The 24,138-nt window shown below is 48.8% G+C and overlaps 1 protein-coding gene across 2 annotated transcripts; it reads right to left on the bottom strand.

The window, feature by feature from the left end:
• Positions 1-560: 560 nt before the first annotated feature.
• Positions 561-23,860, bottom strand: LOC125434965 (protein BTG3-like). Of its 2 annotated transcripts, none has more exons than XM_048500872.1 (5): positions 23,772-23,860; positions 8,138-8,319; positions 4,341-4,478; positions 3,311-3,512; positions 561-1,945 (listed from the first exon to the last, which is right to left on the bottom strand). In XM_048500872.1, exons 2-5 carry the CDS (start codon positions 8,308-8,310, stop codon positions 1,760-1,762), a joined length of 699 nt encoding a protein of 232 aa, XP_048356829.1. In that variant the 5' UTR covers positions 8,311-8,319; positions 23,772-23,860; the 3' UTR covers positions 561-1,759. The 2 variants fall into 2 exon arrangements, with proteins under 2 accessions (XP_048356829.1, XP_048356827.1); XM_048500870.1 differs by lacking the exon at positions 23,772-23,860 and adding an exon at positions 10,086-10,175.
• Positions 23,861-24,138: the final 278 nt, after the last annotated feature.

Below are 24,138 nucleotides of genomic sequence, written 5' to 3'. Positions count from 1 at the left end.
ACCATCCTTTCGATTCAATTGACAGAAACAGACTCTGGTCAAAACTAGCGAAGTTAAAAATCGATCAACGTTTGTTATTCCTTCTTCGTGAATTACTGTATATACCGGCGTATAAGACGACTGGGTGTATAAGACGACACCCCCCCCTCCCCACTTTCCCAGTTAAAATATAGAGTTTGGGTTATACTCGCCATATAAGACTACGTATCCGGCGTATAAGACGACCCCAGACTGTACAGATGATTTCCCAGGGTTCAAAAGTAGTCTTATACGCCAGTATATATGGTACATACAGACACCCAGGCTAGGATTAGAGTTGGTATGATGGGCTCCCTAACAAACAAAATATCAATTAAATGAGGTGTAAAGCAAGGCTGTGTCCTAGCTCCGCTACTTTTTAATCTCTACATAAACGATATTGTACAAAGGTTATCAGGACCAGAATATATAGCCCCCTCTATTAACCAACAGAAAATTTCCATCCTTTTACTACTGTTCATTGTCCTTTATTTATTTTTAATATTTCATTCTTTGTATAGAAAAGATCCATTTTTTAAAAAAAAAGAAAAGAAAGCAAGACGCATTACCAATGGCGCATTAAAAACCAGCCCGCAGATAAAATGTTATTTACACACGTATTGTCATTTCATAAATTAAAAATCCCCGATTGTTATTTACAGAAGACAATATATATATTAACTATCGACACGAATAACAATATTAATAATACTTGGCCCAACAACAAGTCCTTCAAAAAAACCCTAAAAATTTAAACACCCTTTCATTTCATTCTTCTTTAGATCTCTTGAGGTAGGTTAAGTATTATTTTGAGAGTTGCGTATATCCAGGGATTGCATTGTGCAAGCACAGAAGTTGGGAACAGGTCCTGAATGTTGTAACCTAAAAATCTTAGCTCTCTTTTCTTGTTTTTAAAAAAAGCAGGTTTCTAGCCCATATGGCAGTAAAAACACAAGAGACTACTTCTAGTAAAAAGACAGAAGCTGCTTGGGTGAGGTTTTTGCTCCACAGTGACTAGCAAACTCCAAAACAATGAAGAAAAATAAATCAACCATATGCAGATTTGCTCCATTTTCAGTCATTTACATACAATCCAAGCCGTAGCAAGTTTTCTTGCAGTCAGAATTTTTTGGGGTTTTTTTTTTAAAAGCACACACAGCTGCTGTTTCTATTCCAGTGTCACAGAAAAGGAAACCTTTTAAGGAAAGTCGGATGCGGAGAAAACAGAAGGCAAGAATCCCGTAACCTGGTTCTTCTTCATTGAATTTCATCCCTCTACCAGGTTTGAAAACAGAACCCCTTTTTAAACAACCACAAATACTAAAAACTTAATTTCCCTGCCAGAGTAGGGTTAAAACCCCCAGAAGTCCAGTTCTAAGTTTCACCTCTGCCCAGCATGGGATACCGTTGCCCTCTGGTTTGACTTGTACAGACAAGTGCTGGTTAATACACAACAGGAATGCTACACTGTTTTCAGCACCACGGAATAAAAGTGTCCCTCCTCCATGTCCAAGGGTGGAAGGAGGAGATTACGATACAGTCAGGATTTCCCCGACTTGTATATACTTCTGAGGAGAATCGCTACGATTCAGTTATCGCGGGGGGAAACAAAACGGCCATTGGGTTCTGAAATTACTGGCTGTTTGTCTACACAGACAAAGGCCAACATCATATAAGACAGTGTTATGAAGAGAATGGCAAGATCTATCATCCATCGGGACTACCCAAGCTCCCCCCGCCTTCACGCTTTGGATGCCCGGTAGGTGAGCCGTTTCACAAGATTCGGGTTGGGTTTCCGGCGACCAGGCGATTTCGAGGTCACGTCGACATAGTAGACGGTGTAGGGCTGGTAGGTTGGGATGTAACTGATCAACGGCTGGGGGCATGGGACCCAGAGAGGAGACGGCATGTAGAAATACTGAGTCGCCTGGAAAAAATGAAGAGAAGGGTTGAGAGAAGAGGGTTTAAAAGAAATATCTTTTTTCTCCAGCTGCTTTTCTCCGAGGTTTTCCTCTTTGTCGTTTCCATCTGGCTGTTACGGTATGAGTTCATCTTACAGGAACATTACATGTGTCCCTAGCTTGACAAATGTAGTTGCAAATTATTGGAACTTTTACTGAAATGTTTTAAAATTTTTAGATGATTTTGTGTGTGTGTGTGTGTGTGTGTGTGTATGTACCCTGTTTCCCCGAATATAAGACATCCCCAGAGAATAAGACGTAGTAGAGGTTTTGCTGAAGTGCGAAATATAAGGCATCCCTCGAAAGTAAGACATAGCAAAGTTTTTGTTTGGAAGTATGCCCGATGAACAGAACACAGAAAAATAAGACATCCCCTGAAAATAAGACATAGCGCATCTTTGGGAGCAAAAATTAATATAAGACACTGTCTTATATTCAGGGAAACACGGTGTGTGTGTGTGTGTGTGTGTGTGTGTGTGTGTGTGTGTGTGTGTGTGTGTGTGTGTGTGTGTGTGTGTATGTATTTTAAGCAAGCCTCCCCTAGCCTGGAAGGGGCGGAGCAGCCTAGTGAATTTAAATAAATAAACATCTTGGGTGGTCTCGGTCAGCTAAGTCTTGGCAACTAAGCAGAGTTGGTCCTGGTTAGTACTTTGATAGGGGACCACTAGGGACGTCCATCAAGGTTCCTATGCAGAGGCAGGCAATGGCAAGCCACCTCTGAATGCCTCTTGTTTCGAAAACCCTGAGGGATGGCCATGAAAACGCTGAGAGTTAACCGCACTTTACAGGCACAGTAGCGGTTTCCGCACGGGGAAACAACAGCGCTCCAGGGACGGGGAAAAAACGGTCCCTGGGGCACTGTTCGCAGAGGAGTGGCAAGAAGACGCCGCTTCTGAAACTTGCTTTGGGGGCGAGTTTTATGGAATATGCCGGTTGCCACCCGTTGCTGCTTCGGTAACAGCTGCCCTGGGTAAAATGGGTCTTCTGGTTTTGTAGTCCAAGGCAATTTCAGCCTGGCAGCTTCGCCAACCCTCGTCGTCACCTTGGTACAGCAAGACAAGCTTAGTTTTGCTTTCTTTCGCGTAGTTTGTTTCGGTAACCCTGACAAGGGCAGAAAAGGAGGCGATGCATTGTGTAAATAAATACAAAATGAATAAGTCATAAGTAATTAGTCGAGTCCAACCCTGGGGTACCACTGCAAGCAGTGGTTTTATAGGCAAGCCGTTTTTGTGGAGTAGTTTGCCATTGCTTTCCCCGGCTATTCTTTACCCCCTAGCTATGAGCAAAATAAATAAGTACTGGTTTGTAACTTGGAACCCTCTCCCCCTCACCTGTTTGGCACAACTACTTCCCCCCGGATCATTTTTGGTCGGCACTGGTGTTGCCGCTGCAGACTTGGCCGGACCCTCATCCTCCGATGAGCACTCTGAGGGAGATTCAGAATGGTAGTCGGACGTTTCCAGTTCTGGCGACGCTTTGCCACTGCTTTCTTCTTCGTTGTTGACCTTGAAGTGAGGGTTGTTCTCACCCAGCCTGACAGGGATGAAGCAGATAGAAATTAGACTGCTGGGGCTTCCATGGAGAGTCACCCCTGAGATGCCCAAACAGGCAGAAATTCAACAGGTGCTTCTGCCCATCCAAGCCTTTCATGCAGCCGAGAAGGATATAACTGCAAATAATCTTCTTCCTATCCCTTAGATCAGGGATCTGCAACCTGCGGCTCTCCAGATGCTCATGAACTACAATTCCCATCAGCCCCAATTCCCAATTGGCCATGGTGGCAGGGGCTGATGGGAATTGTAGTCCATGAACATCTGGATTGCCAAAGGTTCGCCACCACTGACCTAGGGGCTGACTACTGACCTAGGGGACAAGCCTTCAGCAAGTTCAAAAAAACAGCAACAGAAAGAGCCCTCCCCCCATTTTCCTTAGATGCAATCATTTACTTGTACAGCCCTGAGGCCAATTGAGGCTGCAATTTGCATTTAAAGGACCCACAGTGTGATCTTGCCTCCTCCGGGCCCTACGCCACCACAAGAACCCTGTAATCAAAAGCAATGAGTCTGCCATGTCAGGTGCTGACCAAAGCCCACACCACACCACCACCACCACCATCCACCCCCCTTCCCAGCCCTGGGCAAAACCCTGCATTTATAATAGATTGGACTTATAAGCAGTGGTGGGATTCAGCCTATTGGCACCTATTCGGTAGAACCGGTAGCTAATTTTTTGTCTAGTTCAGAGAACTGGCGTAATCCCACCACTGAGTCCTTTCGGAACCGGTTGTTAAATTATTTGAATGCTACCACTGCTTATAACCCCGTTACCAGGCGAAAGGAGCTCTGCGTGCAACGCACTCACCGGCAGCAAACCTCGCCAGGGTCGATCCAGATCGAGACTTCCCGGGGCAAAGCCAGTTCCGAATAATCCAGACCACACTCGGTGCAAGCTTTCAGGAGGGAATCGTCCACTGTGTGCCATTTGTTGATCCGGATGCACCTGAGCAGGAGGAGAAGAGTCGGAACGGGACTTAGATCTGAAGCAAGAAGGATCGTTGGGCAGCAAAACAGAATAATATAAAAAATAGCGATAGTTCAATCGCTAGTATGTTTAAATCCTGCCATGTCTCCAAGGAACTCGGAGGACATGGCTTTCCCCTTCCTCATCTTATGCTCTCAACAAGTTCATGAGGCAGTTTGGCTGATTAGCCCAAGGTTACCCAGTGAGGTTCCATGGCAGAATGGGGATTCCACCTTGGCCTCCCAGATTCTAACCCAGTGGTGGTGAACCTTTGGCACTCCAGATGTCATGGACTACAGTTCCCATCAGCCCCTGCCAGCATGGCCAATTGACCATGCTGGCAGGGGCTGATGGGAATTGTAGTCCATGACATCTGGAGTGCCAAAGGTTCGCCACCACGGTTCTAACCCAATGGTTCTCAACCTTCCTAATGCCGTGACCCTTTAATACAGTTCCTCATGTTGTGGTGACCCCCAACCCTAACATTTATCCATTTTATAGATGGAGAACACTGATGCAGAGAGTCTTAGGCGACCCCTGTGAAAGGGGTCGCAACCCACAGGTTGAGAACCACTGTTCTAACCTAAGCCCTACTCTATACTGCCTCTCTCCTGTCCCCTCGAGAGTTCAGAGCTTCCCCGTTCACAACAACTCTGCAAGGTAGCCTCAGCTAACAGAAGGCCACGGGTGAGCTTCGTGTTTCAATGGGAGATTCAAGGCAAGATCTTTTGGCCCAACACTCTAACCCAGTGGTGGCGAACCTATGGCACGGGTGCCAGAGGTGGCACTCAGAGCCCTCTCTGTGGGCACGCGTGCACAGAGTTTGTCATGTGATAATAGTGTAATTATTTCAGGGAGATTATTAGCATTAAACCTAAGACTTAGTTTTGGGGAAGCAGTGTAGGTAACCCTGGAAAGCGCTATTAAACCCCACTGATTTTCATGGGAAGAACGAAAGCGTGATCCTTTACCTGGGAGTAAGCTCGGTTGCTGGCAATGGGGCTTGCTTCTGAGTAAACCCTCCTAGGGTCGTGATTCACCTGCTCAAAGTGTTGCACAATTGCTTCAAAGCAAAGCCACCGACTACCACCAAGCTTACTCCTGAATAACGCGCGCCTTGGAGCCAACCATTTTTTTCTATACTAAAACCTCGGTATTCAGGTTAAATTGCCATGTTGGCACTTTGCGATAAATAAGTGGGTTTTGGGTTGCAGTTTGGGCACTCGGTCTTGAAAAGGTTCGCCATCACTGCTCTAACCGCTACACCACCCTATCATAATATACAACCCAGGCAAACCTAAAGTGTGGGGTCTCTCTTTGGCTGATGGAACAGGGCTGAAATTTACCCTTACAAAATATCCAACTGTTGCCAACATTTCCTTCTTCATTCTCCAACTTCCAAACACAAAAATGTTGTGGACATTCACAATGTAAGTATTTTCTTTTTTTATTAAATTTAATACCCCAATGTTCTTGGCCAAAGCCAGGCTCAGCGTAGCTCACAGACATAATTTAAAACCAACCACAGAATCAAATTCACTTATAACAATAAACTTTAAAACCCAATAAACATCTCGATGGCGAAAAACTGGGTATCCAAAGGATCCCTACACAGCCTAAACATTTTTAGGTTCGCCGCCTCCGGGGCCCCGAGTGGACTGAAAGACAGCATAAAATGTCCTTTTAAGAATTAAATAAATAAATTTAGCCCTCACAGGTAACAGCCACAACTTGCAGCCGACTTGCGGCAACTCCAGTGGTGTTTTCATGGTGAGAGACTTTCAGAGGTGTTTCACCGTTGCCTGCCTCCACGTACCTTTCTTGGTGGTCTCCCAACTAAGTACTAACCAACCCTGGTTAGCTTCTGAGATCCGACAAGATTGAGCTAGTCTGGGCCAGAAGAATTGACTTGCAAGGGAATACAGTACCAGGCCGCTTATTCGATCTACTCTCAGGTACATGATGTGCTGTACAGTGTATACAATTGAGCGCCACTGTGTACACACGCACAATAGAATTGCTATTTGCTAGGTAATAATCTACAATCCAGCCAGCCTAGGACAGATTCCCCCCTCTCTGGGCTGCCGGGTAGCAAAACTCAGGCCAAACCGCCAATCGCTACGCAAATGGTGTCTTGAGAGGTACAATACCTTGAGAGGTACAATGCCTTGAGAGGTATAATACAGTTATTTTCTCAGCTTGCCTTGCGAACAAGCCACTCAGCAAAGTGGCATTAGGTCACTGGTCTGCCCTACACTCAACAAACAACGTACAAAGTTGAGAGTGTCTAACAACTGTCTGCCATCGTGTGGCGGCCCACGGACAGCAGCCTCCAACGTGGAATGGGATTGCTGTGACCACTCCCTCTTTCGGAGAAAAACGGGAATTTGCCTGCAGCTCTCACAATTCTGGGGGGAAACAAAAACCACGCTGCCTGGGATTGCCGTTTCTGGCTCGACTGATGGAAAGTTAATCACAAAGAGCAGGAGGAAAGAGAGACCTCTAAAGATTAAAAAGCAGGGCAGCATCAGAATGGCCTGTGGAAGCGCTAAGAAAGCTGAGACACAGCCAGCAACCCAGGCAAAAAACATTGCTAGGAACGTGCCAGAAGGTTGCAGAGGGCAGTTCCTGGGGAGGGCAGGTGTGCGAAACGCCGTTTGCCTTTATCTTCGGACAGGCAGCATGGGGGGAGTGGTTAGAGCCTCTGACTAGGATCAAGACCCAGATTCGAATTCCCATTCTGCCAATTCCCATCTCAGCCGGTGGCGAGGCAAAATAGAGGAGGGTTCAGCGTTCAGCATCCAAGTACAAACAGCAGCCTAAAAATGTGCTGAATAGACCTCATTCCCTGCAGTTCACTGGGGAGAGAGAATGCCTGTTGAACCAATATCCCCCCCCAAAGAAAAAAGACAGAAGAAGAAATAAAAAGAAGAAAAATGATCAGACTTGGGTCTCTACTTGCAGGCTGACTTTTCAGTTCCAAAAAGAGGTAGATGAGACTGCTTGAAATTTAAACCACAAGAGGTGGTTTTAACCAGTTTATAAATGCCCCAGATCTCAGTACAGATGCTTTTGGAAGACTCTGCAGGAAGTGAGAAATTACTATGTTATGAAGAAATGATGGCACCTGTGGGGGGATTTATGATTCTTTTTTTCCATTTCCCATCAGGGTCACACTATGGAACTGGAAACTCGAGAAGAAAGGGCGGGGGGGGGGGGGGGAGACACACAAGGGAATATGGTCTCTCACCTGGGCTTGAACCCCACTCTCTGCTATAAATCAGCAAGAACCACTGGCAAATAGGAATCCCTCACACTATGCAGAAAACCATTGCATTAAAATGAACTGAGCATGGATTTTCTAAAGAACACCAAGACCCATAAACCAACCCATTCCAGTTGTCCTGGAAGCTGCAAATTGGTTCAACCACCTCTGGAACACTGAGCATCCACCCTCTTTCTTTCTAAACCATTATTTGTCATGAACAGACTTGCGTCACGGAATGGCAGAGCCCTGGGTTCGAATCTCACCAGCCCAAATCTCAAACCGCGGGTCCCAGACTACGCCCCCACCTCTTCACACGGGGATAATATTGTAGGGCGCCTGCCCTACTCAGCCGCCACTCACACCTGCTTACCTGTAAGCCTGTCCTTTGAGGGGGTTCTCGGGGTACCAATGTTCGCTGAAGCGCTCACACAAAACGGTGACCAAGCTCTCCCCGAAACGTTTCACCTGTCCCTTGGCTAACTTTTCGTGCCGGTTCACCAGGCGGGAGATGAACTTGACGCCGGTTTCCACTTCCTCTTTCATGTTGACACCCTGTCGGAGAAACGGGAACCCTGTTCAGCGACCGAGGCATCAGCCAGAGCCCGACAGAACCGAGATTCTCTTTGAAAACAACGCCTTTCTGCCGGGGTCAGGAACACAATGCTCTCTCCAAGGCCAACCCGGCAGGTAGATGAGGGTTCCTGCTCAGGCACAAAGAAACCTTTTGTTCTGAGGTTGTGACACAGGCCATTACGAAGCGACTTAGGCATATGATATCAGAGTGAGTCACCCACTCAGGGAAGAGAGATTGCAGAGCCGTTACATCATTAGACTGCAATAACGAGGCTTCATCAGACCCTCGAGGAAAACAAACACAGCGGTACTCTGCCCCCCCCCCCACCCCCCCGGCCAACTCCATCCACGACAACATATACGGGGGTGAATCTAGGGGGTGCCAGCCTCCAGGTGAGGCCTGGAGATCTCCCAGAAACACCGCTGATCTTCAGACAGCAGAGAAAATGATTGCTCTGGGGGGGGTTGGCTCTACGCAGTGGTGGGATCCAAAAATTTTAGTAACAGGTTCCCTCGCCAGCCCCCACTCAGCAAAGGGGGCAGAGGCGTACCTAGGCAAACCTGAGCCCTGGGCAAAACCTGAGTTGGATGCTCCCCCTCCATGGGCAGCCACCCCACCACGACCCCAAAAATTTTTTGCACCAGGTCATTTCTAAATCATCATCACATTATAGAAAATGCCCCAACTCACAAATCTGAACACAGCAATGGTGAAACACACAGGTTCTTTGATAGAGACTGTGGAGATAAAAGGTACGAAAGGCTGAGAATCCATGAATTGCGGTACCTGGAAGGGATTAACCCAGTTCAGGGAGTTACATTATTAGTCGCAATTGCTATATGGAACCTTCACGTTCAAAGGCAGTAGGCCTCTCGGGGAGGCGAGGGCGTGGAGATGGGAAAGCGGACCCAATTAGTAACCCCCTCTCGGCACACACAAATAATTAGTAACCCACTCTCGGGAACTGGTGAGAACCTGCTGGATCCCACCTCTGGCTCTACGCCATTATACCCCATTGAAGTCCCTCCTGTATCCAAACTCTGCCTTCCTCAGGCTCCCCCCCACCCCAAAAAAATCTCCCAGAATTTCCGAACTAGAATTGGCAACCCTACCTGTGACCCACAAATCATGCAAGAAGGGGGGAGAGTGCCCTGTGGTTGGAAGCAAAGTTGCTTCACGTAGGGCATAATCCAGTCCCGAATTCCTGCCTTATTAAGATTGGGATACTATAGGGTTGCCAACCTCCAGGTACTGCCTGGAGTTCTCCGAAAATCACAGCTGACTACAGGGACTTGCTCCCTTGGAGGCAATGGCATCTCAGAAGATGAACCCCACGGCATCACACAACCTTCCCTAAACTCCACCCTCTCGAAGCTCTGCTTTGAAGTCTCCAGGAATTTCCTAGTCAAAAGTTAGCAACCCCATGAAATTGCAGGGCTAAGCCTGGAGCACAGCGCACACCTGATTGCTGACCTTTCCCCAAAAAATGACAGACCATTCTTTCAAAGGTTCACAACTGCAGTCCAAAGCTAGCCGCATACCATAAACAGAGACCATGGCACAAAAATGAGCACCCAACGGCTCGTGCAAGTGAGTCAAGCTGCGCCCAACGGAGTGAAGTCACTGACCAGTTGTCTGAAAAGGGGAGCAAAAAAGATTCCCAACCTGAACACCGGCGAAGAGCCAGACCTCGAGCAGCACCCAAAGTTTTTACACAAGGGTGCAGGTCAAAACTTAAGCAAACCTTTTCAGCATGAAGTCTTTTGCCTTTCAATTCTCAGATCTCAACCACAGCTTCCGGGAACAACCTGTCTCCGTAGAGTGTCTGCCCATGTTGGGACACAGATGTTCACTCTGAGTTAGTTTGCAGTAGGGAGGCTGGGCCAGAAAAGGGCCAAAACAAAGGGGTGTGTGTGGGTGTGTCGCATGCGCCGTTACAAAAACACAAGCACATGACGATAGGCACGTTCGTTTTCTCTCTCTCCCTTTCTCATACACACACACACACACACACACACACACACACACACACACACACCCAAGGCTGTTTGTACCTCCCAAGAGATTTATGGCTTGTTATTGCAGAGAAAGAATTGCTCTCTCATGTCCATATCTGTGTTTACCGGAACTCAGCATGGCATGAATGTTGTCAAACTGGCTCATTTGGGTCATTGTTGTGATCAGTCATAGGGGGGGAAAGAAGGTGCGGAGAAAGGTCAACCTCGCCAGCAACTCAAGATTTGTTTTTCTGACCAATTTTTCTAATGCCCATTCGGGTGGCTTCAATTTTGTAGCATGTTGATATGGAGAGGTGGTGTGGAATAGCAGTTAGGGCAGGCGTCTCCAATTTTGGGGGTGTTTTGGGGGGAACTTTGGAAATCTGGTACAGGACGATGGACCCAATCACAAAATAGCTTCCATAGCAGGGGGAAACCAACACAAAATGCCAGGGAGCAAGGTTATCGATAACTCCAGTAGGACCAATTCAATGCTGAATTCCAACTCAATATTTCAGGCAGAAGTTCAATTTAACAGGCACCAAGATGGGTGTTGACAGGTCTCCCATGGGCATCACGTTGGGGCCCCCTAGGTTAGGACATCAGACTAGAATCTTGCAAACTCAGATATAAATCCCCACTGTCCCAAAATCTGCAGCATGACCAACCTTGCAGGGTTGCTGAGAGGATTAAACAGAGGAGGGAGACCACTTACACTGTCCTGAGTTGGGAGGAAATATTGAGTGGTAAAGACATAAATGTCAAAGGGGAACTGAGAAAACAAACCCTGGGTGAGAATTTAGACTGTTTATTTACAGGGTTCAGTTTTCAGACTGACTCTTTTCAAATACCAGGCAGCAACGATTAAATCTGAAAACATAAACGCATACCTAATACCTGCAAAAAGAGTTCAGATAAATGAACAGAGTCAAGCTCTATCAAGAGCTACCAGCTGTGATAATTAAATGGAACCTCCATCTTCAGAAGCAGTCTACCTCTGAACACCAGATACCCAGAGTAAACACACAGCAAAGAGCTGGAACTTTTCTCCCCAGCTTTGGGCTTCCAACAGGTATTGAAGTGGGCCACTGTTGCACAGAGAATGCTACCCAGTGTCTATACCCATTTGTAAATACCTCATATCTGGACAGGGAATATCAGTGCAGTGGAGGGTTTAGAGTGTCAGAGTAGAGTCTGGGAAACCTACGTCCAAATCTGCTCCTAACCCCATTCTCTCTTTCTCAGCCTAGCCCAGTAGTGGCGAACCTATGGCACGGGTGCCAGAGGTGGCACTCAGAGCCCTCTATGTGGGCACGTGGAAACGGAGTCGCCCCCCCCCCCCCCACATCTAGGCTGGCCTGGGCCACTGGGCTCGATTATTAGCATTAAACCTAAGATGTAGTTTTGGGGAAGAAGTGTAGGTAACCCTGTTAAGTGATGTTAAACCCCACTGATTTTCATGCAAAGAACTAAAGCGTGGTCTTTTACCTGGAAGTAAGCTTGGTTGCTGGCAATGGGGCTTGCTTCTGAGTAAACCCTCCTAGGGTTGTGATTTACCCGTTGGAAGAGTTGCACAGTTGCTTCAAAGCAAAGCTGCCAACTACTACCAAGCTTACTCCCGAGCAACAAATGCCTTGGAGCCAACTGTTTTTTGTAAACTAAAACCTCAGTATGCAGGTTAAATTGCCGTGTTGGCACTTTGTGATAAATAAGTGGGTTTTGGGTTGCAATTTGGGCACTCCGTCTCGAAAAGGTATGCCATCACTGGCCTAGCCTACCTCACAAAGAGGTAGAGACAGTGATGTTATTGGTTTTGGGTCCCCACCAGGGAGCAAACTAGAGTACAGTTATCCCTTCCACATCACGACTTTCCCTATTGTGGTTTGGATATATCATGGGTCGGCATAAGAAATGAAATGGGAATTTTTGGAAGGTTTGCAGGAGCCCCAAATGAGGGGGAAAAAATCAAACTTATTATCTGGTATGAAGGGAGGTTCAAAAAATGTCCCCGGACTTCCAGATCACACGGGGTGCTGTGCCCCTAACCCCTGCAACGCAGAAGGGAAAATTGCATACATAGCTAAAATTAAAAACAAAACACTTGTTTCATCCCTGGCACTGAAAACCTGCCCCCAAAAGGAATAATTCAACAGTCTGATGATACACATTCCCAAATTGTACAGCCCCATGTCTCATTTATGCATCCTTCGTTCAGTATTTCTTATGGTAAAAGCAGGGGAAAGAAAGCCCAGGAGTTATTCAGGTACAGTTACCCTCTGGTTTGACTTATACACCCAATTTTTTTTAGAGTTTGGATTTATATCCCCCCTTTCTCTCCTGCAGGAGACGCAAAGGGGCTTACAATCTCCTTGCCCTTCCCCCTCACAACAAACAGCCTGTAAGGTGGGCGGGGCTGAGAGAGCTATGAGAAGCTGTGACTAGCCCAAGGTCACCCAGCTGACGTGTGTGGGAGTGCACAGGCTAATATGAATTCCCCAGATAAGCCTCCACAGCTCAGGCGGCAGAGCTGGGAATCAAACCCGGTTCCTCCAGATTAGATACACGAGCTCTTAACCTCCTATGCCACTGCTGCTCCTACGCCTCCTATGCCACTGGTTAATACACAATAGGAATGCTATACTTGTTTTCAGCACCACGGGATAAAAGTGTCTTTCCTCCATGTCTAAGGGCAGAAGGAGGAGATTAAGATACAGTCAGGATTTCCCCGACTAGTATATACTTCTGAGGAGAATCCCTACGATTCAATTATCACCAGGGGGAATGGCCATTGGGTTCTGAAATTATTGGCCCTGTTTTTCTACACAGACAAAGGCCAACATCATATAAGACAGTGTTATGAAGAGAACTGGGCAAGACATATGGTCCACCCAAGGTCCCCCCCGCATTCACGCTTTGGATGCCCATTGTACAGCCCCATGGCTCATTTATGGCTTCCAATTAGCTACCAATCTTGATCCTCCATGATCTCAGATTGCAAATGCCTTAGCAGACCAGGTGCTCGGGAGCAGCAGCAGCAGCAGAAGGCCTTTGCTTTCACATCCTGCACGTGAGCTCCCGAAGGCACCTGGTGGGCCACTGCGAGTAGCAGAGTGCTGGACTAGATGGACTCTGGTCTGATCCAGCAGGCTAGTCCTTATGTTCTTATGCATACTTCTTTCAGTATTTCTTATGGTAAAAGCAGGGGAAAGAAAGCCCAGGAGTTATTCAGGGCCCCAACCCTTGAAGGTTTCGTAGCTGCCAAACTGCACCTTTAAACTGTGCCCTGAAGATCTTAACCGATAAAAGTATGAATGACAATAGAACCCAACAGAACAGGTCACGGCTTTTCAAAAGATGGGTCACAGCGCAGCCTTTGGGTGCAGGTTACTGATCCATGAGGTGATCCAGTTTTTTTTTTTTTAAAAAAAGAAACACTGGGGAACATTCCAAACAGGTGATTCATTGATCTCACCAAAACAGGATTGTATATTTCACGCCCTTGGGCCTCTGACATTTAATAATCCCCGCCTGTCAGACCCATGCAGGCAGTTGACGTATCCGTGCCTGGGCCCAAATCAGCTGTCTCACCTGCCTTTGTCCGCCTCGGATCCAACTCAGTGACAAATTAAATGACCTCATAGAGGACCCAGGCAGCGGTGGGATCCAAAAATTTTAATAATAATAATAAGAATAAGAGTTTGGATTTATATCCCCCCTTTCTCTCCTGCAGGAGACTCAAAGGGGCTTACAATCTCCTTGCCCTTCCCCCCTCACAACAAACACCCTGTGAGGTAGGTGGGGCTGAGAGAGCTCCGAGAAGCTGTGACTAGCCCAAGGTCACCCAGCTGGCGTGTGTGGGAGTGCACAGGCTAATCTGAATTCCCAAGATAAGCCTCCACAGCTCAGGCAGCAGAGCTGGGAATCAAACCCGGTTCCTCCAGATTAGATACACGAGCTCTTAACCTCCTACGCCACTGGTTCCGATGGTGGTGGGATTCAAACAGTGGCGCCGCCGCACACACGCACCTCCAGTCCCTATTGGGCAGGGAGGTTGCTTTAGTAACCCCTTCTCGGCACTCAGAAAAAATTAGTAACCACTTCTAGAGAAGTGGTGAGAACTGGTTGGATCCCACCTCTGGGCCCTGGCCAAAAAGGTTACACAAAAGCCGAGTCTTGGAAACGATGGACAAACGAACCCAGAAATATGACATCCGAGGTTTAAGGTCACCCGGCAGGCTTCATGTGGAGGGGTGGGGAAACAAACCCAGTTCTCCAGATTAGAGTCCGCTTGCTCTTAACCACGACACAATGCCAGCTTGAACCCAGAGTAACATCAACACAAACTGGATCATCACTAGTAATTAGAGGGGTGAACTAGCATCTGGAAGACCCAGGTTTGAATCCCTGCTCTGCCACAGAATAGCTAGATCTGAGCCCAGTAGCGCCTTAAAGACTAACAAGATGTGGGGGGAATAAACCTTTGAGAGTCAAAGCTCCCATGACCTTGGACCAGTCACTCGCTCTTAGCCTAGCCTACCTCGTAGGGTAGTTGTGAAGATAAAATGGAGGTAGAGGCAAGTTGACGTGAGCTGCTTTGGGTCCCCACTGGAGAGAGATGGGGTAGATATGAACAAGCAGAAAAATAACCCTGTCCTCTCTTTCCAACAAATCCACTCAAAAGCTCCCGGTATTGAGCCTCAGATAGCCCTTGTGCAAATTCAGAATATACTTGTGACTTTTCAAAATTCATTTCAGTGCCCTGCAGACAAAAGCTGGAACAGCAAAGCATTGAAACCTACAGTAGCTATTTTTTTTATTTAATTTATATCCCACCCTTTCCCAGCCAGAGTATACACCTTGCTTAGACCAGGGGTAGGGAACCTGCGGCTCAAGAGCCGCATGCGGCTCTTCTGCCCTTGCACTGCAACTCCATGAGCCGAGCCACCGGCTTCATCCTTGCCCGCCGTGCAGGCAGCAGGGCGGGCGCACCAATTGCCCGCAGCCAACTGGGCCGCGCGCTTCCCCTCTCGCCCGCCCCGTTGGAGCGGGGCGGGCGCTTTCCCGGCGGCCGGCAAGGCCGAGCCGCCGGCTTCATCCTTGCCCGCCCTGCAGGCAGCAAGGCGGGTGCATCCATGCACTTCTCAGAATGAGTGGAGTAAAAGGTTTAAAAGCCCAATATATACAGTGTTATCTTTATTTTAAATGTCAAAAATTATTTGCGGCTCCAAGTGTTTTCTTTTCCCGTGGAAAACGGGTCCAAACGGCTCTTTGAATGTTAAAGGTTCCCTACCCCTGGCTTAGACTATGTAGGTTTCTTTTGTCCTGTTGCTTTCTCTGGTTAAACAGGTTTGTGAAATGATGCAAAACAAAACAAAACACCCAAACTGATTTTCCAGAAGTGAAAGCTGAGCGTACAACAGCCCCCATCCCCCAACAGACCTCTCTGGCCTAAGCTGATTTCTATGGCAGACCATAGAGAAAACCCACACAAATCATTAAATGTGACAGGGTCCTAAACCCTGCACATTTCCCCCAGCAATTTCAATTCCACCTTAGCTCGGCAGGTATCATCTGGGAATGGAAAATGACATGACCTCTTATGGGGTGGCCCCTTTGAAAGGTGCTGATCTATAGCCCCAAGAGCCCAAAGCATGAGCAGTTTCCAAATGTCCGTGGCAGTACAGTAGAAATAAGCCAGAGTCTCCAAGACTGACCAAGTTGTGTTGCACACTGCCAAGAAAGCGAGAGTCTAGTTCACAAACGCTAGGAAGAAACAAGTCAGTCTTCCAAGGGCTGTAACACCTCAAAGACGTCCCACTGCCTCTTTCTGCAGTTTGGGGTACCTCAAAAAGAATCAAGAGTGGAGTGCTGGGGGTGGGAGGTGGTTTCCCACATTTCCTTGCCCAGTAGTTTCCCCACCTCCTCCACCTTCGGCTCCCCTCAAGGTTGAAACCAAAACAAGAATGGCAGTAAAGGTTTTTTTAACCCTCTGGTCTCTGCTTCTCCACCACTTTCCCTTTTTCTTCCAGCCTGACTTTTCCAGAAACTCTTTGCTAAGTAGAAAGCGGCAAAGGGGGTTTCCACCAAAGAGGAACTCCCCAGGACAGAGTCCAGGGCTTTCCAATTACTTCCTCCCCATTCCAAAATAAAACAGAGACAGGTGACAACATACAACCTAATGGCACCAACTGTCACTTTTGGTTTCCCCAAACTGAGGCAATAGCCTCACACAAAAGAGAGGAAGGGGGCTTGTTTATTTATTTACTTCAGTTATACCAAGGACTTCCAGCTCAGTTATACCAAGGACTTCCAGCTCTGGAGGTGGAGACTGGGGAGGGTATTTTGGGGAGGGTCCGCAGGGTATAATGCCTCAGAATCCCCTTCCTAAAGTAGCCTTTTTCTCCAAGGGAAAAAAACTGATGTCTAGATAACAGTTGTAAAAGTGGGAGATCTCCAGGCCTCACCAGGAGGTTGACAACTCTAGTTATCTTATTTATTTTATTAGATTTTTATTTTTCCCCTACCCTCGAATGGGGCTCAGCTAACAACAGAAAAGGACCATAAGAAGAAGAAGAGTTTGGATTTATATCCCCGCTTTCTCTCCTGCAAGAGACTCAAAGGGGCTTACAATCTCCTTGCCCTTCCCCCCTCACAACAAACACGCTGTGAGGTAGGTGGGGCTGAGAGAGCTCCGAGAAGCTGTGACTCGCCCAAGATCACCCAGCTGGCATGTGTGGGAGTGTACAGGCTAATCTGAATTCCCCAGATAAGCCTCTACAGCTCAGGTGGCAGAGCTGGGAATCAAACCCGGTTCCTCCAGATTAGATACATGAGCTCTTAACCTCCTACGCCACTGCTGCTCCTAATATAAGGATATTAGAACCTGGCTTTTGTCCCTTTCAAATGCAGGAATGGAGGACCAGGCATCACCAAAAGCCCATGCATAGCAAAGAAACTGCAGGGCACAGGGTGACAACGGGAGAGGTGTTGGTTTAGGTGTGATGCTCCTAGACTGCTTAAGGCTTTAAAGTTCGACCAGCACCTTGAATTTGACACAGAGACTGACTAGAGGCCAATGCAGGCATCACAACATGTGTGCAAGACCCAGTTAATCAGTCAACAGCTTGCAGTCCCATTGTGAGCAAACTGAACTTTCCAAAGCACCTTCAAGGGCAGCCCCACGAGGGGCGCACCTGTAGGGGCAGCAAAAATTTCATGTTTTTTTGTATTTTTAGTGTTTTCAGTTTTTGGCCTGTAGGGGGTGCAGTTTTTAGGCAACCTAGCAGCACCAAAATTTCGGGGAGTTTTCAGGGGACTCTCCTGACGATACCACCCAAGTTAGGTGAGTTTTGGTTCAGGGGGTCCAAAGTTATGGATTCCCAAAGGGGGTGCCCCCATCCCCCATTGTTTCCAATGGGAGCTAATAGGAGGTGGGGGCTACACCTTTGAGAGTCCATAACTTTGGACCCCCTGGATCAAACTTCACCAAACCTGGCCATTCCAAACCTCTAGATCAGGGGAAGGGAACCTTTAACACACAAAGAGCCATTTGGACCCGTTTTCCACGGGAAAAGAAAACACTTGGAGCCGCAAATAATTTTTGACATTTAAAATAAAGATAACACTGTATATATTGGGTTTTTTTTACCTTTTACTCAGCTCATTCTGAGAAGCGCATGGATGCACCCGCCTGCAGGGCGGGCAAGGATGGGGCCAGCGGCTCGGCCTTGCCGGCCGCTGGGAAAGCGCCCGCTCCGCTCGAATGGGGCCCAGCCAGCCGCAGGCAATTGGTGCACCCACCCTGCTGCCTGCAGGGCGGGCAAGGATGAAGCCGGCTGCTTGGCCTTGCCAAGGGGAAGCCCGCAGCGCGGCCCAGATGGGGCCGGCGGCTCGGCTTGTGGAGCCGCAGTGCAAGGGCAGAAGAGCCGCATGCGGCTCTTGAGCCGCAGGTTCCCTACCCTTGCTCTAGATGCACTGCCAGTTCACGTTGTCCTACAGGCACAGAAAGTCTGCCAAAAGCACAAAACCAGCTCTCCCACTGCCGTCCATGAATACATATAAAGCTTGGAGGTTTGATCCAAACAGGCCTTGCCTTCCATCAGCAATATTGCTAGATATTATAAGATATAAAAGGGGGGAAATGAATTACAAAATGATGCTAAAATACACCTGCCACTGCTGAAATTGCCCCCCTTCCTGTTTCCAAAATAATACTCCAGAGTGGAGGAGGGGGAAATCCCCGACATATGTTATGAAACTCTCCGCCTCTGTGGTTTACAGCTTCCCCGTGGGAAAATCCCGGTCACGCCAACACATTGAACTTGTTGGTTAAGAAGGTCATGCAAGATGAAGATGCGAAAAGCTATGAAGTGGTTTGGAAGAACACACTCACACCATCTGTGAACGGTGGTTTACTCCCGCCTTCGGAGACTGGCGGTCAAAGTCTGTCTCTGCCACAGACACGCTGCAAAACCTTGGACAAATGGCTTTCTCTCACCACCCTAAGCCATAAAAAGGGCGTAAGGCTGTCACTAACAGATTGTTCAGTGTGCAGACACCGTGCGCCACTCATTTCCAAGAGACAGCGGAAAACGGGGCCACCTCCAACCTGGTTACTGGTCTGTGACAAATCTCGACTGGCAGATTTTGCGCACGCGTTTCTCAAAAGCAAATCGGGATGTTCCACCCCACAGAGAGCTGCAGCCAAATGCAACCCCCGTCTGATACACTAGCATGGGACATGCGTTTGCAAGTATATAGCTGCCACAGTCTGGAAGACCGTTAAAATATTTGAGAGCCGTGTCTCAATCCCATTTATGCCTATACAGCATGAAAGGCAGCTAAAGAGGTTCCAGATAGATTCAAAAGAAGAATCCTGCCGCATCAGACCAGTGGTCCATCTGAGATCCTGTAAGCACAACACTGTAATCATACATCTGTCTGAGTGTTGTGTGGTTTCCGGCCTATATGGCTGTGTTCTAGTAGCATTTCCCCCTGACGTTTCGCTTGGAGAAAATGCTACTAGAACATGGCCATACAGCCCGGAAACCACGCAACATCCCGTGAAAGCCTTCAACAATACATGCATCTGTCTTGCACAGGATCAAGAAGCAAAACACTGTGTACGCGTGGGAAATGTTGTCCAGTCACAGGTAACTTAGGGCAACCCCATAGCGTTTTCCAGGCAAGAGCCAGTCAGAGGTGGCTTTGATCATAGGATAGAAAGGCGCTCCAAAGGGTGATCACTACTGCACAGAGGATTATCGGCTGCCCTCTCCCCTCCTTGGAAGAACTCTATAATTCCCGAAGCCTAAAGAAAGCCCAAAATATTCTGAGAGACCCGTCTCATCCAGCAGACGATACAGGTCTATCAAAACTAGGACAAAGAGGCTTAGAGACAGCTTCTACTCTAGAGCTGTGGCGATGCTGAACTCCACGGCTTCGTATTTATGTGTTTGGGGCTGTGTAGGGATGGGTGGAGGAAGGGGAAAGTGAGGATGGGGTATGAGTCTGAAATTGTGTGCATCGAGGAACGCTGCTGTAAATTTCGTTGTGCGTGCACAATGACAATAAAATGCTTATGCTTATCAGTGCTTGCCTTTGTGTAGCAACCCTGGACTTCCCACCCGAATACTAACCAGGGAGGACCCTGCTCAGGTTCTGAGATCTGATGAGATCTGGTTAGCTTGATATTCGGTAACCTGCGGCTGAGGCTCATGAAGAGACAAATCTTATTCAGCTCCTGTTAGCATGGCCAATTGGCCATGCTAGCAGGGGCTGATGGGAATTGTAGTTCATGAACATCTGCAGAGCTGCAGGTTGCAGACCCCAAACGAAAACTCCAAATAAAACTTATGATAGGTTTGCACTAGAAAATAAAAAGACCCCCTCCCCCTGAAGTTAAGAGGTTCAGGGTTGGTGATAGGTCTTGATCCTTGAAGCAATAAACAGACTCTGGATTGTTGATTAGAAGCGTTCATTGAAAAGGCAACAGAGCACCCAGCTTGCAAGAAGCTAGTTCTGCTGGACCATGTTTTTGCACCCCTCTTTGTGGAGACTGAACCCCCCCCCCTCCTGTTTTTTCCAAAGAATGTCAGAAAAAGTTACAGCGGACACTGGAAGGCCCCAAGGTCGGAGACAGACAGAGATAAAGCCACCTGGCCATCTGCCCCCACAGAGCAACGAAACACTCCAGTTCCCATGGGAGTAGAAGATGTCAGGGATAAGCCTTGTTTAGATCTCAGGCGTGAGAAGTGAGAACAAAACAGGAATGTCCCATTAACAGAATGGCTACGTCTTAAGCAACAACGAAATTTACAGCAGCATTCCTCGATGCACACCATTTCAGACTCATACCCCATCCTCACTTTCCCCTTCCTCCACACAGCCCCAAATACATCAACATGAAGCCACGGAGTTCAGCATAGCCACAGCTCTAGAGTAGAAGATGTCTCTAAGCCCCTTTGTCCTAGTTTTTATAGACCTGTATCAACAGGCAGAATCTATATATCTTAAAGCAGTTACGTTGACACCTTTCAATCATCTAGATCAGGGGTGTCCAGCTCTGGCGCCCCAGAGGTTCATGGACTACCATTACCATCAGCCCCTGCCAGCATGCTGATAGGGGCTGATAGGAATTGTAGTCCATGAACCTCTGGGGCACCAGAGTTGGACACCCCAATCTAGATGCAATTACTGTCTATGTTTATATGGCATGCTGGCTGGAGCTGATAGGAATTGTAGTCCATGAACCTCTGGAGCGCCAGAGTTGGACACCCCCGATCTAGATGCAATTACCATCTACGTTTATATGGTCTTGCCCTGGAATTAGGAAAGCACCTCCATCACAAGATGCCATCCCTGCATTTAGGCATATAGCTCATCACTGTCTAGGTCAGGGCTGTCAAATACATGCCCAGGGGCCTGATCTGGCCCCTTGAGAAGACTTTTCAGCCCCGCAAGCCAGCTGAGGCAACCCCCCTCCCCGTCACCCTTGCTCTCAATCTGGCCTGGCAAGCCAGGGGGAGTTCAGAACAAGGATGCAGTTGTGATAGGGAGCACAGCCCTGCAACACGCCCCCAGGAAGTGGCACCCCGGGCATCAACCCCCCTCTGCACCCCCCTAGCTATATCCCAATCCAACGAAGTCACATTGATGATATATTTATTTATTTATCACATTTATAAACCGCCCATCCCCAAAAGGCTCTGGGCCAGACACAATATGGCATACGATTGGCCAAAAACAATACACAGAATAAATAAATTAAAACGGGTTAAAACAATTTACAGAATCCATAAAAGAAGCAGCATCAGAACAATAAATATAACCGTAGGATTATAAAAGTATAAAAGTATGGCGCCCAGTATCCAGCCCTGGTAACAAATGAATTTGACACCTCTGGTTTAGATGCACCCTGGGTGTGACTTTTCTTTATACTGGGACAGGAAAGTGTTTTTCTGCCACCTCTGCCACTAGCACATCCTCTTTTCTCAGTAAAACAACAACAATTGGGGGGGGGGGAATAGAGCCTCCTTATTCAGAGGCAGCGTGCTTCCGCCTGATTGAAGTTGGCGACAGAGGGCAGCCGACTCCTTCCCACCCTAATTGTGCAGTGGCCAACTGGATATAGGATCGCATGGAGCTCAGCCTGATCCAGAAATACGCCGACTGCCGTATTGAAGTGAAACCAATTAGCCTTTTAGCGCCCTGCACACAAGTTTGCATATGGAGACCTCGCCCTCTGAGGGTCCACTTCCCTGCCGCTGACATGGTGGCTCTGAGGCATAGTTGCCAACCTCCAGGCAGGACCTGGAGTGCTCCCACGATTGCCACTGATCCCCTGGTGAGCCCCCCAGATCAGTTTCCCACAGAGAAAATGGATGGGGGACAGTGCCTCCTGCACAGGAGTGCCAGTTTCCAGGTAGAGGCTGGAGACTGTCCAAAATTACAGTAGATCTCTGGACTCCAGAGATCAGTTTCCCTGGGAAAAGAATGGCTTCTCTGGAGTGTGGACTCCATGGAATCCCTCTCCAAATCCCACCCTCCTGCGGCTCTAGAAAAAGAGTTTGGATTTATATCCCCCCTTTCTCTCCTGTAGGAGACTCAAAGGGGTTTACAATCTCCTTGCCCTTCCCCCCTCACAACAAACACCCTGTGAGGTAGGTGGGGCTGAGAGAGCTCCAAAGAACTATGACTAGCCCAAGGTCACCCAGCTGGCGTGTGTTGGAGTGCACAGGCTAATCTGAATTCCCCAGATCAGCCTCCACAGCTCAAGCGGCAGAGCTGGGAATCAAACCGGGTTCCTCCAGATTAGAGTGCACCTGCTCTTAACCGCTACGCCACTGCTGCTACCATCAAGCCTCCTGTTGGCGCCATGACTCTTTGGCATGGCCCTTCTGAACTCTGCCATCACAGCGAGCTCGAGATGAAGAGAAAACGCTCATCACACCCCCTACTAAGTCAAGACCCTGTTGTCAAGGACCCTGAGGGGGCCGGGGGGGGGGGGTGTCCGGGGCAGAGCAGGGGCTCCCTCCACCCCCACCGATCACCCTACGGCCGCCTCGGTCAGGCTCTGAGAAACCCTGACGTTGCAAAAGAGGACAAGTTTACGGGACCATTTCATCAGCCTGCGGGGAAAGCGAAGCAAGAGGAGCGTCACTCCGGCGAGAGGAAACGCGGCAGCCAAAAAGCGGCGAAAGGAGGGAGGAGAGGGGGGGGGGTGTTGAGAAGGGGGAAGTCGGCAGGGAGTGAGGAGGGGGGGCTGATGGGTAGGCGCTGCCTGGGGACGAGCCCCCTCCAGCTGATGGGGAGGGGGCACCGGGGACGATCGGAGCATCAGGGAGACGAAAGGAGGGGGTTAGGCTTGGGGAGGGGGTCAGGATTGGAGGAGGGAACGGACCCGGGGGGGGGGGGGCAGAGGTGGCAAGGCAGAGGCAACGACGTAGGGTACCCTGGGGGGGGGGGCAAAACATTCAGCCGGCGTGACGCCCTCCAGTCTGTACTGGAGTGACTGTGCTTACGGCTGGTTTCCAGGAAACGGGGTATAAGATCGTGAAAACAACCGGAGAAAGGGGGTGGGGGGAGATAAGAATTAACTCAGTTAACCCGTATAAGAAACCAGAGGTTCAGGAGGCAGTGTGGGGGGGGGGGGCGGGATAGAGAGAGGGGGGAGATCCCCATTGGCTAAAGGACTGTTAGTGACCGACCCTACTCATGGATCCCGGGAAACACGCGGGGGGAGATGAAAACACGTGGGCGCAAACCGCCGGACTGGGGGAAAGAACACGTGCGTGTGCCGTGCTCCCCAATCTGAACTTCATCGACGGACAAAGTGAGTCCAAACTCTTCGGGAAGCACAAAAAGGCGAGGATGTGACCCCCCCCCCCCCCCCGCCGTCCACGGTCCCGCACGCCCCCCCATCCCGGTCGTACCTGGTCCTGGCCAGCTGCGCTCTCTTCCCTCAGACCCCCACGCGACTCTCTGTTGCGCTCCGGCGTGCGCGCCTCGGCTGCCGACTGGCGTTGACTCACCCCAGGCGGTCCCGCCAGCTGGGAAGGGGTGGGGATTCCCTGCCTTCCGCATACGTCAGCGACCATATAAGGAGATCCTTTCAGGGAGCGGGAAGGTGCGGGAAGAGGGCGCCGCCGCCAGGGGGCGCTGCCGGTGAGGCTTCGACGCTTGATGCGACCGAGCGCTGTACTGGGAATTTTTTTTTTTTATTGTTGCGGTGGGGTTAAGGCTAGACTACATAATCTATTTTTTCCCCCCTCCAGATCTTTGTGCTTTAATTTTACAAAA

Source organism: Sphaerodactylus townsendi, linkage group LG06 (genome assembly GCF_021028975.2).
Source record: "Sphaerodactylus townsendi isolate TG3544 linkage group LG06, MPM_Stown_v2.3, whole genome shotgun sequence".
NCBI classification, from domain to species: domain Eukaryota; kingdom Metazoa; phylum Chordata; class Lepidosauria; order Squamata; family Sphaerodactylidae; genus Sphaerodactylus; species Sphaerodactylus townsendi.
Note: the sequence above shows the minus strand (reverse complement) of the source record. Positions and strands in the feature narration are given on the sequence as shown.